General features: G+C 37.8%; 1 protein-coding gene across 1 annotated transcript; it reads left to right on the top strand.

Moving 5' to 3' along the window:
- Nucleotides 1–13,651: 13,651 nt before the first annotated feature.
- LOC121427885 (mucin-17-like) lies at nt 13,652–18,844 on the top strand. The gene has a single exon (XM_041624457.1). It carries the CDS (start codon nt 13,652–13,654, stop codon nt 18,842–18,844), a length of 5,193 nt encoding a protein of 1,730 aa, XP_041480391.1.
- Nucleotides 18,845–19,138: the final 294 nt, after the last annotated feature.

Raw genomic sequence — 19,138 nt, forward strand, 5'->3', positions numbered from 1 at the left:
TTACATGACAATGACGAGAAAATCAAAATATTTCATATAATAAAATACAAAAGAAATAGTGAGTGAGTGATGTCATCAACTCTCTCATTTGGATGTAACTGGCTCGTTCATATAACTATTTTGTTGAAAATAAGCGAAACTTTAAAATGCCATAACTTTATTTTACATCCTGTTTTGATGAAATTTTCAGTGTTGTACTTGTTGATTTTTTTTCTTTTTATTCAAATCAAGTTTTTGTTGGGGTGGACTTGTCCTTTAAGCACCTGCACACGCGTCAACTCCAAGTTTTCGTATGCCCTCATCCCAGTTCTCACGACTATTTTAGGAGTTGTATTGATCAACATTGTGTTGAAAACGACAAAAATAATGATAATAGAGATTTGGTCACGTGATACATATTCAATATATCAACATGAGTTCTCATAAGAATGGAAACGATGAATTTGCAGGACGGATATTTTGAGCACTCGACGGCGCATAGATAGTTGTCAGTTGTGATATTTAGCAGCAGTCTTCCAGAAAGATGATTCTCTTCACCATGTTGGCATATATCAATCGACGAGCATTCCATACATGTACTCTATCCCCCGGTGGGAGCGTCCGTAGTCACCATAGAAACCACAACCCAAAACAAAGTTGAGAAAATCAATGGACATAATTGCAGATAATTTCCTGTTAATTTTCGAAAGATGAATGTTGGTGGGTTTTTCTCCTTGACTAAACGTATTCATATCCAGGGGCGGTTGGATCTTTTAAGAGGGGGGGGGGGGGGGGGGGGGATAACGGTAACTGTGATCTTTTTTTTCTTTCCTCAATGGAATTACAGGGGTAATATAGAATGGAGTTCCACGACCAATATCCCTCTTTTTATGTTCTACTCTCTGTCCTGGTTTTCGTCTTTTTCTTACCCCTTCCTGGACCATTTTCCTTCTTTTTCTCTTCTTCAAGAAATAATAGGGGTGGTTACCACTGCCCCCCTTACAGTGGCGCCCTGTCATGTTATTGCTCCTGACTAACATCGAACTCCTTTATAGGCTAATGACCTTTCCATATCTACCCATCCCAGTATGCTCGATCGCTTAACACTTGTCGGTGATGGGGAAGGGTGGGGGGGGGGGGGGGGTTGCCCCAACTCTTCATAGTCCCACAATATTTTTTCCCCGAATTTTTACTCACCATTTTTCACTTCCCCCTTTTTTGTTATCATTCCCATTTGCCCTTTAGTGGCTATTTCTTTGTGATAATTTCTAATCGAAATAGAATTGTTTCCTTTTGAATAGTATTGTAATTGGAAAGGGCAGAGAAAATGAAAACTTGCCGACTGTAACCGAATGTTCCGTGTCAAAGCTCATGGGGATTAAAGAATGTTGTACGTGTTGCGAACATGCAGGCTTTATCGTGCTCAATGGCATTATGAGCCAACAAGTTTTAGGGGGCAATAGTATGGCGGATGGATCATGGAGCAAAATTTCTAAAAGATGCGAGCGAGGGAAACGAGCAAGCAGAATATTTGAGCTATTGTTTTTTGCCTAAAATCTATATTTGGGGGATAAATTTTGACGTTATATTTCCACTACTCCTCTTCCCTTTCTTCCTCTTTATTTTATTTTTTTTGCTTGGTCGTGAAACTTTTTCGGGGGAGTCGTGCTCCCCAAGCGACAGATGAAGCCAGTGATCTTGATAACATAATCATGCCAGAAAGAATGAAAAGCACAAATCATATGCCATCTTCCTCCTTTAAAGTTATGCATCAAAGTACTCCAAGTATGTTAAGAGGTGATTATTTTGAATGTCTATCATGTAATTACCATAGTTACCAAGATGGTGCTGACACGCAATTTAAACCTGATATCATAACAAACATCCGATAGATCATGGAAGATTAAATCTTCAGGTATGATAATATTTCATGAATTTCGACGTCAGAGGGTCAGAGTTCATTTTGTAGTTCAAACCTATGTGAGCTAAAAACGCGCGCACCTTCCTCGCCAAGCTGGAGTGAAACTTGGTGGTGCTCGAGATGCTAATAACTAGTCAAACGCCTTGGCGGAGAGACCGCGATTAAGAAGCCCTTGATTCTTCACGTACTAGCACGATTCTTTTTCTAGAAATTGCTGCTAAAAGACCAAACTTAGCATAGAGAGAAAAGCTTGAATTCGGTTTCACTAGTACTTCTTTGTGTCATAGTTCAAAGGAAAGTGGAAAAAGTCAGAGGTAAGTGGTCCTACTTAATTACAGGTTGATTTTTAATTCCTTAAGTCTACGTGTATATTTTTATGAGAAGAGATAAATGTTTTGCTATTAATCGTGTTCGTTCAAGGCTGACTTTGGGGCACCAAGCCCCCTCTTCCCCTTTTCCGATGCCCACATTTAGTTCTAGGCTTCAATCGGATGGCACATGCATAACGTTGTTCTTAGCTGTCACCAATCGAATTTAGTAAATACTTTGATATGATTATCATTTTTTGGAAATTTATTATCTTTGTTCTGCATAATCATGAAATACTCTAGAATCAGGATGGCATATTCAGGGAAGTGGGAGTGAACTTCCGCTTCCTTGGTATATGAATTATTCAACTGAATTTGCATTTATTACCAAATATCAATGTCAGGTACAATTACAAGGAATAGTACATCAAATATGATCAAAGCATTTGGTAATTGGAGCTAACAGAATAGCAAGATGCTAATCGAGGTTCCCCAAATAATTTCATTATCATAGTTTAAACCATAAATTTAATTAACTCTCAATATTGTACATCAAATTCATTTTTTTTTTTCTTTCATAGAAAGATTTTATTCAGAAATCAAACACGAAAGCAATTCAATTTACAAAAGAATCATGAAGCGAACATGTTTACAACAACTGTACATGCGTGCTATTAACTAATGATATGACAAAATTATGATGTTTTTGACTGAGAACCCTTTCAATTTCACAATAGCGTTTCAATACACTCTTAAAAGAGCTAAAACACAACCGATTACCCTTACAACGTGTGGAAAAAAATGAAATATTTAGCATAAAGAATATAACGGTTTACAGTAGAGTATTGAGCGTCTGGGCAACCAAACAAAAATAAATTCTTATTCAAATCCACGTTATTGTACATCAAATTCATTACTAATTCTACTTATTACTGTTGCAGAAAATTTCGATCATTTTCAGTGAACATATTTACACTATTTAAAAAAAATATCTGAATTATTCCCAAAATCATTATATAGAATTATTTGTTTTCAGGCAGTATTTTACCATACCAAATTAACTATAATCTTCCAGTAGCATAACTTTTAACGATTTGCTAAATATCTTACAACTGTGGGTGTTTCTAATATTACTTGGCAGACGATTCCATGAAGTAGGACCAGAAAATAAAATTGATTATTTTCCCAAATTGGTATTATTTTTGTCAAGATATAGTCGGAATATAGGATGAAAGGTGGGTGTTTTTTCTCTCGCTCTGCTAAATCAATCAATTGAATCGGCAGGGGGATTGGAGTTAGTTGGAACCAGTGGCGGATCCAGAGGGGGGCGCCCCGGGCGCGCGCCCCCCCCCCTATTTTCGCCGGATTTTTTTTTTTTTTTTGGATGGTTATATATCATTTAAATTTGACGTTTCAATCACACGATGCAAGCAAGTGAAGAGCCTTTGCCAAATGTATGTTTTGAATGACCGCTTATACGGTGTGTGACTGGAAACCAGCTCCTAAATGAGTCAGTATGTGTCTTTTATTCATGAAGTTACAGTGATTTAAGTGTGCATTTTTCTTCTAAAGGTGCTCTCAAAATACGACTTTTGGACATGATTTTTTGAAAAAGTCCTTATCAGCTTAAACCATAAGGGCTTCAAATGCACCCCATATTGATGGTTACTGAAAAAAAAAATCCGCCTTGAACAAGACCACGGCAAGCGTTCCAACTTACCTCATACACGGGGTAAGTTGGAACATGGTATGGGGTAAGTTGGAACACTTCATGGTCAATTAAGAATTATACTAAAACTACTTACAACTGTAATATCACATGGTTTTAGCTTATCTTATTGGCTTAAGTTCAAAATATTGAAGGTGTTATTCTGATTTGTTGAACTAGTTTGTTTTCTATTATACAGCCACTCACGCAAGCCGACTATGTAGTAGAATTTATTTTGTAGCTTGGTACAAGAGTCTTTTATACCCCCCCAACCAGCCAACTTGATCTATAAACTTCTCAGAACTTTTTCTGAAAGAAAAAAAATACTAAAAAGGTGAAAAATTAAAATTGCTTTCTAACTTCACCAGGCTTGTTGCACATGTGTTATGTGTTGTCAGTAATAGGGTGGATGGTTGTTTATAGTGGCAATAAATCGAGGGCAGGATTGCATATAGACGTTAAAGAAAATTGCAATGTTTCAACTTACCCCCAACCCCAATCTAACCTAACGTCATTTCGGAATTAGAGGTACCCCCTCTCCCTATATATCTGATCTACTGATTATCGTTATGACTCTAGACCCCCAGTAGTCCCATCTAAAAAAATGGAAAACGTTTAGAACTGATTAATGATGCATAATACGATGCAATGTAAAATATGAAATACTAATATACTTTTGATTCACCATCTGATCTAAACAGATACTTGAACAGTACCCCCCCCCCAAAAAAAAAAACACACAAAAACATTTCTTCAAGTAAGCAAATTATCATGGGTTTCATATTTCAAACCTGGAAATTCCCGCACAACTGAAAAACTGTTATTTCTTTCTGATGCGGTCTAGTTTTCTCCTGGCATGAAGCAACGTGGATCTTTATCAGGAACGAAGAAAATTACGAGATTTACTTGGTTCAAGAGAATCAAATCACAGCATGGAGCGAGAAGACGGCAAACTTGGAGATCTGGTTGTCGATAGAAAGACGCATCGATGGCGAGGTGTTCTCATAGAATTTCCAAGTTCTCAATTACCATGGCAACCGATGCATCACCATGACATCTTCAGATGGATACTTGGTGCGACTATCTTGCTTTTGATGGCATCCCCCTCTGAACAAGGTAAGAATATGGTCATGATTATTTTTACAGTTTGAAAGTGGTACCTTTACTATTGTATTTTCTTCTTATGCAAATGTGAGAGAAATGAATTGGAAATACTGATATCAAATTCATCTCCATTTTCACACGACCAGAGGGTGAAGTTAAATTAACAACCAGTGAAATTAAACGTTGGGTAATTTATGGCTCTTTCACAACTATCATTAAAAATTGAAACGTAAGCCGTATGAATAATTTCTCGACCACATCATAAGATCTTCCTCTCAAGAAGGCCGTATTTAAACAAGCGGTCGCAGCTTGGTCGATGGTCTTATCCAAGATGTTTTTGACGTCGTACGAAACCGTCCCCAGTAAGGCGCCGTACGAACATCGCAAAAACATCGCAAAAACATCGTAAGAACTACGAAAGATTTTTAGGGCCGAAGAGGAGGAGGAGAAGAAGAAGAAGAAGGAGGAGTAGGAGGAGGAGGAGAAGAAGAAGATTTATAGGGCCGAAGAGGAGGAGAAGAAGAAGAAGAAGGAGGAGGAAGAAGGAGGAGGAGAAGAAAAAGGAGAAGAAGAATTTTTAGGGCCGAAGAGGAGGAGGAGGAGAAGAAGAAGAAGGAGGAGGAGGAGGAGGAGAAGAAGAAGAGGAGGAGGAAGAAGTAGAAGGAGAGGACAAAGAAGAAATGGGTATATATAAATAGAAAAAAAATAAGAAGAAAAGGGAATCAGTAACGAGTGATAGAAGGATGAACGGGGTAGAGGAAGGAAAAACGATGGCGAAAACAAAGAAAAAGACAGAGAATAAGCAGGAGAAGATGGAGAAAGGGTAGGAAGAGAAGAATGCAAAATATGAGAAAATTAAGAAAAAAACAAGGAAATAAGATGAAGCTATATAGACAAAAGTAGGGCAGAACCAAAATAAAAAAGAGACTTGGTGTAAAAATGAAATGAAAGACAGCGGACCAAGTACAGCCTCAAAAACGTGAAAATGACCGTCCGTCGAACAGGTGCCGGTCAGGATAAGTTTCGAAATGCAAACATTTTACAAGAAAATGGTGTTCAAATTTGTCCAAAAGATTGAGTGTGTTGGTAATCCATTTGACAAAGAGATTATATTTCTAATGAGATTTAGGGAAGCAACTCAAAGTGGTTCGTAAAATTATAGGCGACTCCTATACTTGATAGAAGTCACAATGATATTTACCTGTGAAAACGTAAATAAACCCTCAAACATAATATCAAGAAAAGCAAAAGGAAAATAGAGAAGTGGACAATTCGAGAAAATTGACAATGGAATAGACACTAATGCACAAATCGCACTCACATGGATATAAAGAACAAAAGTGAGAAGAAACGAAACTAATAAAAAAAACCCCACATGAATATAGATTCGAAAATGAAATAAAATACGCTTTGCGATTTACCTCCTTTTGTTTTCAGGTGTTTCTTGGAGGTATTATTTTTTTATCCTCTTTCTCATCCTATGTGAAAAGCCAAACAGAGACAGAGACAAATGATCTGTAATCCATAAAAATGCTACATAATGAACACATTATAAATATAATATTAATCATGTTAATTATATACAGGTATTAGAGCACGAATAAATATATATATGCTCTTTTAACATTTTTAACTCATGACTCTCGTCGAATCAGTGGTTCAAATATTTGAATTTTTAATCTTTACTTGTGCTCGGCCATCACGTCCATGACACCATGGCTTGCCTGGGAACGTTTCATCAATATTTTCGACCGACAAGTTGTCAGGGGCCCATTGCAGAAAGAGTTGCGTTTAAACGCAAGTCAAAAAATCAATCGCAAGTCCCAAATGCGCGCTGTTGATTGGTTGAAAATCAAGTTGCGCGTGACAAGTTTCCTTGAATCTAATTGGTTTAGAGGTACTGTTACCATAGTTACTGTCGGATAAAATGGGACTTGTCTGATAAAACGTCCGACAAGTCATTTCATGAAAAGCTCCCCAGATTCCTAGCATGCTGCATAAAATGAACCTCGTGTCACTTGCGGGTTCTCGAAATCCTAAAAAAATGAGACTAAAATGATTGCAATTCTTGGCGGGATGAATGTTAATCTTGCCCACGCTCCATCCATCATACTTTGGAAGGCGCCAAGAGGATAGGTGAGGGGGAGGGCAAGGTCATTACCACTGACATAGAGAGACAGAGAGGTAAAGGGAGGAGGGGGGGGGGGAGCTGTTATGGTTCAGGTGATACCTTGCATGAACCCAGTCGAATTTTGGTCATGGTTATTGTAACCATGCAGGGAGTTGCAGTAACTCCTTGCTGTAACTCTGACGTGGCAGTCACACCAACTACCCCTACCCCTACCACATTCTCTCCGATACCTCAAAGTTCGAAATACTAGTAATATAATCGTTTGGGACTATCGGGAATAGGTTTCCTAGGTGTGGCTACCCCATTCATCTTGCCTAAGTGAGTGCTTTGTTTTAGAATAAACAATTGGATATTTCGTATTGCTTTCTTTGAATACGGGACGATAGAAGGCTCATTTTCATATCCGAATTTCCAGCAGTACTTTATGAATATCATTATGACTTAATGACCCTATGATTTTTTATATTCATTATATTGTTTAAAGACTTGTATTTCCTCCAGCGAACTACCGTAAAGATAGTATTTGTTCTTATTTTTTTATACGCACTATATATTCATCATGCTTTGGTGTATATTGCAATATACATTAATTTTAGATGCAACCAAAATGATGATTACGTTTAGGATTTTTGCTATGCAGGTGTCTCGGGATGAACGTCTGTAAAGAAAGTTTTATACTTTACCATATTTTTAGGGATATTATTACCCTCTTTCCGAGCCAGACATTGATTTAGAATGTGAACTTGTAGAGGCAGATATATATAGGCAAATTATCGATCCATTACCATGCTGAACGAATCGTGCTATAATAGTATAAGATACCAAACATTCATAAAACAAATGATATCAGGTAATTGGTTATTTTTTGGCAAAATATCATACACAAAATAATATTTTCTTTTTCATGGGGATTTCCAGACGAAATCAGGATGAATTCAGTTGATCCACCATTGCTCGAGATTTATTGTAGACCTTACCCTAGCTCGGGATTTACAAATCCTTTCATTCCTAAGCTTTGGAACGTGCCTGAGCCGTTGCGCTAACCCGTGGGGGTTTGTAAACGCATGGTAACTGGTACATGCCAATGACCCCCGCCATGCCCGTTGCCATGGTAATGGGACGCTGTATGTAGGATGGTGTGTTTAGGAAGGAGGAAGGTTGAACAGGTTGGTTGATGGGACATGATTTACGACTTACATACCCCTAGGTCAAAATATGTTTTGGGATGGCATATTTTAATGTTTATTGTCCAATTAAAGGCCTTGTCTTCTAAATTAACTCATTCTAACATATTTCTATGGCGTATTTAGAATACGAAACTCCCTTACGTATAAATAATAAACGGTGTTGGTATACAAATATGTGAGATACCAATGTCTGGCACATAATCTATATTATTTTAATATAAATTACTGATTATTCGAAATTTGGTATCATAAAATGCTAATGAAAAAGATCGCGTTGGTCGTAATCGGCTCCCGATTTTCGCCACTTTTGCTGAAAATTTGCTTATCTATAAACTGCCATATTCATTATTATACAACCCATTTTGATGACATTCCCAGTGATGTAGGCCTATATCACATGTTTGATTTTTGTTCCTGTTTTGTATTCGAAAGATTATCCTTTAAGAAACTCTTCTTGAAGAATGATCCAAAAATTTGATAAATATGTTCTGTCATCAAGTTATGGCACTGATTTATAGCTAAAACGAAATTCAGTCTACTAGTGGTAGAGTAGTCCATGTACAGTAGTTGATTTCGAACACTCGACATTTGTAAATTAAAGTACAAGTCCACCCTAAAAAAAAAACGGTTTTCAAAGTGGGGGGGGGGGGCTGACCATGCTAAAAATCACAATCATATGGTCATTTTTACGTTTTTGTACACGGTTTTGGAAAAAAAAAGTGGGGGAAGGGGGGGGGGGGGTTGTTGAAGCCCCCCCCCCGGTTCCGCGGCCCCTGCCACTGAGTATTTTATCAAAATCGGATGTAAAATAAGAAAGTTACGACATTTCAAAGTAAAAAAAAAAACAATTATATACATGTACACATCCTGTGGGTGTTAAATAAGGCTGTTCGTAAAGTTACGAACGACTTTACGCAAGACTTGAACATGTTCTCAGGTCATAACTCAATTACATATGGATATCACATAGCACAAAAAAGGAGCACCAGTCGTGCGTATCTTACGAACAGCTTTATGAAACACCCTTAGGTCGGTATGCAAATGAGACTGACGACGTCACCCACTCACACTATTTCTTTTGTATTTTCTTATATGAAATGAAATATTCTAATTGTCCCAATTTTCAAGTGAATTCCTCCATGAAGCTGTGGAATTAGCATTGTTTAGTAATATATGGTTCAGTCAAATTGGTCCTTATTGTCAAATATGTAAAAAATGAAATATTGTAAAATTACAACAATTAAACGAAATAGTGAGTGGAGGTCATCATCGACATTTACATGTTACATAATTTTGTATTACTCTTTGGGAAAAATAAGCGAAACTTTAAAATGTCATAACTTTCTTAGTTTTCCAATAGATTTCAATGAAATTTTCAACGCTATGCTAGTTTGACTTTCTGTATTTATCCAAATCAACATTTTTCCGGAATGGACTTGACCGTTACGTTACTTACCACTTAATAAAGTGGCGTAAATCCCTAGAAAGAATGGGCTGGGAGTGGAGATGATAGCAACATTGACCTGAAATAGATGGGGGCATCCAAAACGCATATCTCAATCAAACTTTTGCCTACTAAGGCATCAGACCTTGAAGCTGATGTGACCAATTGCATGTGAAATTGTGTGAGAAAGCAAAACGAGCGTACATATTTTCACTATAAGAGTGCATGGTGCATGGGTGGTCGCGATGATGAGATGAAGATACATTTTAAATGTAATTTAACCCTAAATAGACTTGGCTATTTTGATGCCTAAGAAGACGGCCGTCGATCGCCCGATCGCGACGACACTTGGCACGTGCGTTACCCATGGCATTATCTACAAAACTACTAGATCAAATTCTGCGAAAAATCTCATTGGTAATTGATTATGCTAATTTATGCGTAAAATCAAAATCTGCTTTAATTAACTAAATACTGCCCCTAAAATGCTATTTTTGGTACACAGACACTTTATATGAATCTGATGAAATCAAAATCACATTTGTTTTCTTATGTATGTTATTATTTTCTAAATTTCTTATGTATTTCTCTGTTTTTCGACTTCGCGGTCAAAAAATTTCGCGTGGCGGACTTATCACGAAAAATTTCGAGGGGGGGGGGGGCTGAATCAGTCCCCCAGTCTTTTTAGGGTTAAACTGATACTTTCGCTACACTGGTTTGCTTGCATACGAACACGTCTAATGCATGAACTAAAAGTTCAACGTGTTCAAGTTAACCTCAATATTGACCGTGTGTTATAAATACATAGTCTTAAAATGTGCTTTTACAGATTAATACTACAGAGAATAAAATGAGCTATAAATGTATTTGTATTGAAAATCTAAAATGTTTTGAGAGGAAAAGTAATTGTTTTGCTACTTGGTAAAATAATTATTGCAGTATAATTGTATTGAGTACTTAATTACTATAATATTCAAGTGCATGGATATATATCACTAGACTGCACTAGCATCATGGGTCAGGAAACTGGCCAGGTATGAGTAGTTGAGAACTCGAGATGGCGCTATTGGTTCGTATCTGCTTTAAAAATGTTGTGTAAAAAATGCACCACTTTTAACCAACCCTGGTAAACATACTATTGGTTAAAATATGTCCAAATTGGGTAATAAATTTACTCATTTGGATAACAATTCCCCAGAATATATATATATTTTACCAACATACATTACCCAACACAGTGGATAGTATGTTGCCCAACATTTTAAGTGTGTAAAAATTCTTTGAAAATTATTTTTGCCCAATTGATCGTGGGCCCGGCAGCCACCGTGCAGCACCAGATCGACGTTGCTCTCTCCCCTAAATCACTGAACTTCAAACAGTGTAGCAACAATTCCCATCTTTTAACGTCTTTTGGTATGCCCCCGGTTGTGAGGCAGTCGCTCTACCAACTGAGCCAACACACCGAGTAATATTGAGGGATATCGTCTTCAGCTTTGAGTTGAATTTGCATGGAAATTATTATGGTTTTACGATATATTAAATGACTCCAAACCTATTCTAAACACAATTGCTGATTGGATGTCATTTGTCTCAATGAGTATTCATGGACAATGGATTGTTATTTGGTTTACTAACATATTTTCAATTTTTAATAATAATTATTAGCGGAATTTTCTTTTTCAAAAGAAATGTGGAATGTTCATATACAAAATGGTAGCCAATAATACGGGTCGAAAATTTAAACAATTGAAAACATCATCACTGTTTCAGTTCCTGATTTCATTTTTTAAATGAACCTTACAGGCTAATTGATAAAATTTAAGCTCCATCATATCGAAGGTAGGAAAGTAATGTTTCAATGATATTGAATCAACAACAGTACTCTGCCACAAAATTGTATTGTGAGGTGCTTTAGCAGAAAGAGACTTTGGCTTGACGATTGAAATGTTATTGTAAAAACAGGGTCCTATTGAGATTTTCCAGGCTAAAGGTGAAATCTATTGTGTCCCGTCACAACAGGCTGTCTGAGGTATACCTACAAAGCAGATTAAGTTTCCTCCTAACCTAGAAATATCAAATAGATTTAAAAACAAGAATGTGCTATGCCCGATTTCAGTTATACCTCAGTTGCTATATGGCGGCCGTACGGCGAGTAAAAAACAGACCTTTTAATATTTATTTTTGTACCAGCAACAAATGTAGGTTGTTTGAATATAAATGAATAAAACGGCTGTTTCGACTCGCCATACGGCCGCCGTAGAGTAAATGTGACAGGCATTACATTCACAAACTCTTACTTGTAGTCTTTTAATGTCGAGTTCTAAATGATGGGAAACTTATTATCAAGTCGATGAAAATAATTCTTTATTACAAAAAAATGAAAATAATTATAAAATAGAAGAAAAATATCGAGAAATAAATGGATATTTCATCATGTTCATGGTGATTAAATGGACCAGAGGAAAAAATGGCCCTTTGAACATACATGAGCGGGTAAACATAAACGCACTCCATCTTCATGTTTTTCATATTCAGAATGAATAATTAGGCTCTATTGCAGCGGGACAAGGAAGTGTTAGTGGAATACAATGAACTATATCATGATTTTCACAAGGGTTACTTAAAATTCTCAAGTTTGTTTGTATTTATTTCCATATATTAAAACAAATTATAAACATAATCAAATTACAAGAAGAAAAAGACAAAAAAAAATCGTCAAATGAAATATGGAGGATTGCCCATTTCAGCGGTATTAACATAATGCCGCTGTTCTTCCATGGGGTCCCTTAAGTGATGAATATGATAATAAATTTGATTTTGTGAATAACAATATTTCTTAATCAAATGATAATTCTTGTATCCTACCAGCTGGCTGTTCATCTCCACATCTTGCCACACCATCGGGGAACTACAGCGACGGGGATAATGTTACCTTCTCCTGCACAAAACAAACCTCACAACCTCCTCTAGAAACCGTCGTATGCCGCGATGGAACATGGGAACCTACTTTCGAATGCTTCGGTAGGAATTTAATTTTTTGTATTGTACGTTCATCATTTTTAAATGCGCTGTAAAAAAAGATCAATGATAAAACTCGGAAGAGCTTTTCTCATTTGAATTTAGAAATCATTTGAAAGGAAGTGCATTAATCATTACATGAAAATTTAAGACTGCAGAGTAGAATGAAAGAGAGGGAGAGAGAGGGAGAGAGGAGGGGGAGGTGCAAACAAGGAATGGTTTGTAGGACAAAGTAGTATGATAATGACAGAGATTTGATTTTCAGACATTTCACAATGAAAATTGCGAATCTGGCTCTGTGTGATTTGAAGTGGCATAGGATTTTTTTTTGGCATCGGCATGGGATCAGGAAACTATGATAAAAATATGACAACCCCTGGATTGCCAGTTTGCCAAAAAGGTATAACATTTTAGGGAAATTAACAAACCTGTAATCTCTTTGAAAGTTGTCCTTATTATTTTCACCGAAGGATGATTTACTATATTAGCTGTTCAAATCCTATTTTAATATGGCAGATATTCTGAGTACTGACAAGTTTTATTCATTTTGAATTTTTGCAGAAGTACAAACTGACGTTGTCACTGAGTTTGTGAGCATTGTCTCCGATGAAACTAGCCAGCCACCCAAAGATTTAATTCATGGTACGATTAGAGATATTAAAACAGAAAGGGAGACAACAATACCAAGTGAAACAGAAAGCGAATCAAGTCTAAAAGCTGAATTGAATACTGGATTTCAAACATATATTAAAACAGAAGTCACGTCTCAAACGCCACCTTCAATATCGCCTACAGCTATCGTCACTGATATTGCCAGATCAACCCATATTCAAGAATTCATATCGACTAAAATGGACTTGCAACAAATAACTACACATGAAACGTTGGGAATACGAGACATCACACTTCCTACTGACGTTATCACTGAGTTTGTGAGCATTGTTTCAGATCAAACTAGTCAACCAACCAAAGATTCATATCATGGTGCCATCGGAGATATAAATGCTGAAAGGGGGACAACTATACCGAGTAGCACAAAAAGTGAATCAAGTCTAGAAACTGATATGGACTCTGAATTTCAAGTTACTGCAATGTCTTTTAGTGCGGATAATGCAAGAATTAATACAGAAAGGTCAACCACTGAAAAACAAGATGAACTAAGAACGAGAACTGGTACGGCGTTAACCACTGAAATCTTGACTGCATTCTCAACCCAGATTCCATTGTCCAGCAGATCAGACGATCTCAGCTTTGTAGACAACAATGTAACAAACGAAGAATCGGATGAAAAAATGACAGTCAGTTCTGAATTAACAACTGAACCTCGTCCGCAATGGTCTTCATCTACCCCAATTGGATCGATGCAAGAGACGACAGATATCGTCACCGGAATCGCCAGACCAACTCAAAGTCAAGAAGTTGTGTCGACTGAAATCGATATCCAACAAAGAACCGCAGATGATACATTGGGAATACAAGACATCACTCTTCCAACTGAAGTTGTCACTGAGTCTGTGAGCATTGTTTCAGATCAAACGAGTCAACCAACCAAAGATTCAGTTTATGGTGCCATCGGAGATATAAATGCTGAAAGGGGGACAACTTTACCAAGTAACACAAAAAGCGAATCAAGTCTAGAAACTGATTGGGACTCTGAATTTCAAGCTACTACAATGTCTTCTAGTGATGATAATGAAAGAATTAATACAGAAAGGGCAACCACTGAAAAACAAGATGCACTAAGACCGAGAACTGGTACGGCGTTAACCACTGAAATCTTTACTGCCCTCTCAACCCAGATTCCATTGTCCAGTAGATCAGACGATCTCAGCTTTGGGGTCAACAATGTAACAAACGAAGAATCGGATGAAAAAATGACAGTCAGTTCTGAATTAACAACTGAACCTCGTCCGCAATGGTCTTCATCTACCCCAATTGGATCGATGCAAGAGACGACAGATATCGTCACCGGAATCGCCAGACCAACTCAAATTCAAGAAGTTGTGTCGACTGAAATCGATATCCAACAAAGAACCGCAGATGATATATTGGGAATACAAGACATCACTCTTCCAACTGAAGTTGTCACTGAGTCTGTGAGCATTGTTTCAGATCAAACTAGTCAACCAACAAAAGATTCTGTTTATGGTTCCATCGGAGATATAACGACTGAAAGGGGGAAAACTATACCAAGTAACTCAAAAAGCGAATCAAGTCTAGAAACTGATTGGGACTCTGAATTTCAAGTTACTACAATGTCTTTTAGTGTGGATAATGCAAGAATTAATACAGAAAGGGCAACCACTGAAAAACAAGATGCACTAAGAACGAGAACTGATATGACTTTAGCCACTGAAATCTTTACTGCCGTCTCAACCCAGATTCCATTGTCCAGCAGATCAGACGATCTCAGCTTTGTAGACAACAATGTAACAAACGAAGAATCGGATGAAAAAATGACAGTCAGTTCTGAATTAACAACTGAACCTCGTCCGCAATGGTCTTCATCTACCCCAATTGGATCGATGCAAGAGACGACAGATATCGTCACCGGAATCGCCAGACCAACTCAAAGTCAAGAAGTTGTGTCGACTGAAATCGATATCCAACAAAGAACCGCAGATGATACATTGGGAATACAAGACATCACTCTTCCAACTGAAGTTGTCACTGAGTCTGTGAGCATTGTTTCAGATCAAACTAGTCAACCAACAAAAGATTCACCAGTTGATGGTAACGTGGGAGATAATATAGGAGAAAGATGGACAACTATACCAAGTAAAACAGAAAGCGAAGTAAGTCTTGAAACTGAATTCAATGCTGGATTTCAAACATATACTGTAACAGAAGTCCATTCTCAAACCCCACCATCCACATCACTTACAACTATCGTAACTGATATTGCCAGATCATCTCATATTCAAGAAGTCTTATCGACTGAAATGGACTCGCAACAAATAACTACAGATGAAGTATTGGGAATACGCGACATCACACTTCCTACTGACGTTGTCACTGAGATTGTGAACATTGTTTCAGATCAAACTAGTCAACCAACAAAAGATTCAGTTCATGGTACCATCGGAGATGATATAGCAGAAAGTGGGACAACTAGACCAAGTAAAAGAGAAAGCGAATCAGGTCTAGTATATGTATTGTACACAAAATTTCAAGAATATACTGTAACAGACGTCCATTCTCGAACCCCACCATCCACATCACCTACAACTATCGTAACTGATATTGCCAGATCGTCTCATATTCAAGAAGTCTTATCGACTGAAATAGATTCTCAACAAATAACTACACATGAAAAATTGGGAATACAAGACATCACACTTCCTACTGACGTTGACACTGAGTTTGTGAGCATTGTTTCAGATCAAACTAGTCAACCAACCAAATATTCATTTCATGGTGCCATCGGAGATATAAATGCTGAAAGGGGGACAACTATACCAAGTAACACAAAAAGCGAATCAAGTCTAGAAACTGATTGGGACTCTGAAATTCAAGCTACTACAATGTCTTCTAGTGAGGATAATGCAAGAATTAATACAGAAAGGTCAACCACTGAAAAACAAGATGAACTAAGAACGAGAACTGATACGACTTTAGGCACTAAAATCTTTACTGCCGTCTCAACCCAGATTCCCTTGTCCAGCACATTAGACGATCTCAGCAATGTGGACGACAATGTAACAAACGAAGAATCGGATGAAAAATTGGCAGTCAGTTCTGAATTAACAACTGAACCTCGTCCGCAGTGGTCTTCATCTACTCCAATTGGATCGATGCAAGAGACGACAGATATCGTCACCGGAATCGCCAGACCAACTCAAATTCAGGAAGTAGTGTCGACTGAAATCGATATCCAACAAAGAACCGCAGATGATATATTGGGAATACAAGACATCACTCTTCCAACTGAAGTTGTCACTGAGTCTGTGAGCATTGTTTCAGATCAAACTAGTCAACCAACAAAAGATTCAGTTCATGCTACCATCGGAGATGATATAGCAGAAAGAGGGACAACTATACCAAGTAAAACAGAAAGCGAATCTAGTCTTGAAACTGAATTGAATACTGAATTTCAAACATATACTGTAACAGAAGTCCAATCCCCAACGCCATCTTCCACATCACCTAAAATTATTGTCACTGATATTGCCAGACCATCTCATATTCAATACCTCTTATCGACTGAAATGGACTCGCAACGAATAACTACACATGAAACATTGGGAATACGAGACATCACACTTCCTACTGACGTTGTCACTGAGTTTGTGAGCATTGTTTTGGATCAAACTAGTCAACCAACCAAAGATTCAGTTCATGGTACCATCAGAGATAATATACGGGAAAGAGGAACAACTATCCAAAGCAAAATAGAAAGCGAATTGAGTCTAGGAACTGATTGGGACACTGAATATCAAACATATACTGTAACGGAAGTCCTATCCCCAACGCCATCTTCCACATCACCTCCAACTAAAATCATGTCCACTGCAATCGATGGTGATCTGAGGAGCACTGACCAATCCCAAGATCTTATATCTTCATATCTAGGAACAGAACAAGCTACTGAGATGCTTACTAGTGAGGATAATGTAAGAGATAAGGCACAACAGGTAACAACTGTACAACAAACTACACTTAGATCGGGACGTCGCACGACTTTGGCCACTGAAAATTTTACTGGCGTCTCAACGCATATTCTGATGACGAGCAGAACAGATGATTCAAGCTCGGTGGACATTAAAATGACCGACGTAGAATTTGATGAAAAAACGGCTTTCATTTCTGAATTACCAACGGAAGTTCGACCGGAATGGTCTTCATCTACACCAATCGGATCAATGCGAAGGACGACAGACATCGTCACAGAAATTAAAAGACCAACTCATATTCAAGAATTCATATCGTCTGAAATGGACTCACAACAAATAACTACAGATAAACCATTGGGAATAAAAGACATCACACTTCCTACTGACGTTGCCATTGAGTTTGTTAGCATTGTTTTAGATCAAACGAGTCAACCAACCAAATATTCACCAGTGGATGGTACCATCGGAGATAATATAGCAGACAGGGGGACAACTACCCAGACTAAAACAGATAGCGAAATAAGTCTAGGGACTGAATGGGACATTGAATTTGAAACATATACTGTAACAGATGTCCAATCTTCAAAGCCATCTTCTACATCACCTAAAACTATTGTCACTGATATTGCCAGACCAACTCATATTCAAGAACTCGTATCGGCTGAAATGGACTCACAACAAATAACTACAGATGAAGCATTGGGAATACAAGACATCACTGACAGCATTTCAACTACGATCGACGGAGATCCGAAGAGCACTGACCAATCCTCTGACATGAAATCTAGTTTTCTAGGAACAGAAACACCTCTAACAATGCCTACTACTGAGGGAAAACCTGGCACTAAGCCTAAGACAGAGGGAGTATTGACAGAAATCCCCGATACACCAACATTGGAGGGAGATGGAGACTTAACTACTGAAATCATATCAGGTATCTCTACCCAGAGCATCATGACAAGCAAATCAGATGACTTGAATCTATGGGATACAACAACGCCTTTGCTCTCCAAATCATCTACAAACACGGGTACTGATTTACCTACATTTAGTTTCGAGGCGATAGTTACGGAAAAGTCAGATATTGTAAGTGACAGTCTCGAAATAACTGAAACGGAAAAGGGAATTTCCCAAGAAATGGACTTCGAAAGCGCAGCCACAGACAAGCCATTTCAGATGACTGATGCAACATACTCTACTCTCTCTGTCACACATGATGTGGCTTCTATTTTAGAGAGAACAGTAGGACATACCAAGAAACAACATTCTAAACATACATTCCCAATTGGAACGCCTACCGACAGAAGCGTAACAGAAGACGAGTGGTATACTGAAACCATTACGTACAGCCTAGAAGGAAAAGAATCGTCGAGGGGACATGGGCCAAACACTAGCTCCAACAGAGACACGCACAACTGCTGTATCTACTGACAAGCAGTTTATACTCACTGCACATGATGATTCGACGGCTTTAGATAGGAAGGATAGTGTCACATTCTCGCTAGAAACAGAACAGACTACTTTAACTGGAAAGTTCGTAAGTGAAGCTGCAGCTGAAACAACAGAATCGATGGCGACAGAAGATGTCACTCTCATTGACTCAATGAATACAATAACATCTGATGTTTCTGAGTTTTCTGCACTCGTGGATGATGCAACATCTGTGCGAGTAGTAACATATGAAGTCAGAACACCGACTTACGATGACGTAGAAGTGACTTATCA

This window comes from Lytechinus variegatus, chromosome 14 (genome assembly GCF_018143015.1).
Source record: "Lytechinus variegatus isolate NC3 chromosome 14, Lvar_3.0, whole genome shotgun sequence".
Lineage (NCBI taxonomy): Eukaryota > Metazoa > Echinodermata > Echinoidea > Temnopleuroida > Toxopneustidae > Lytechinus > Lytechinus variegatus.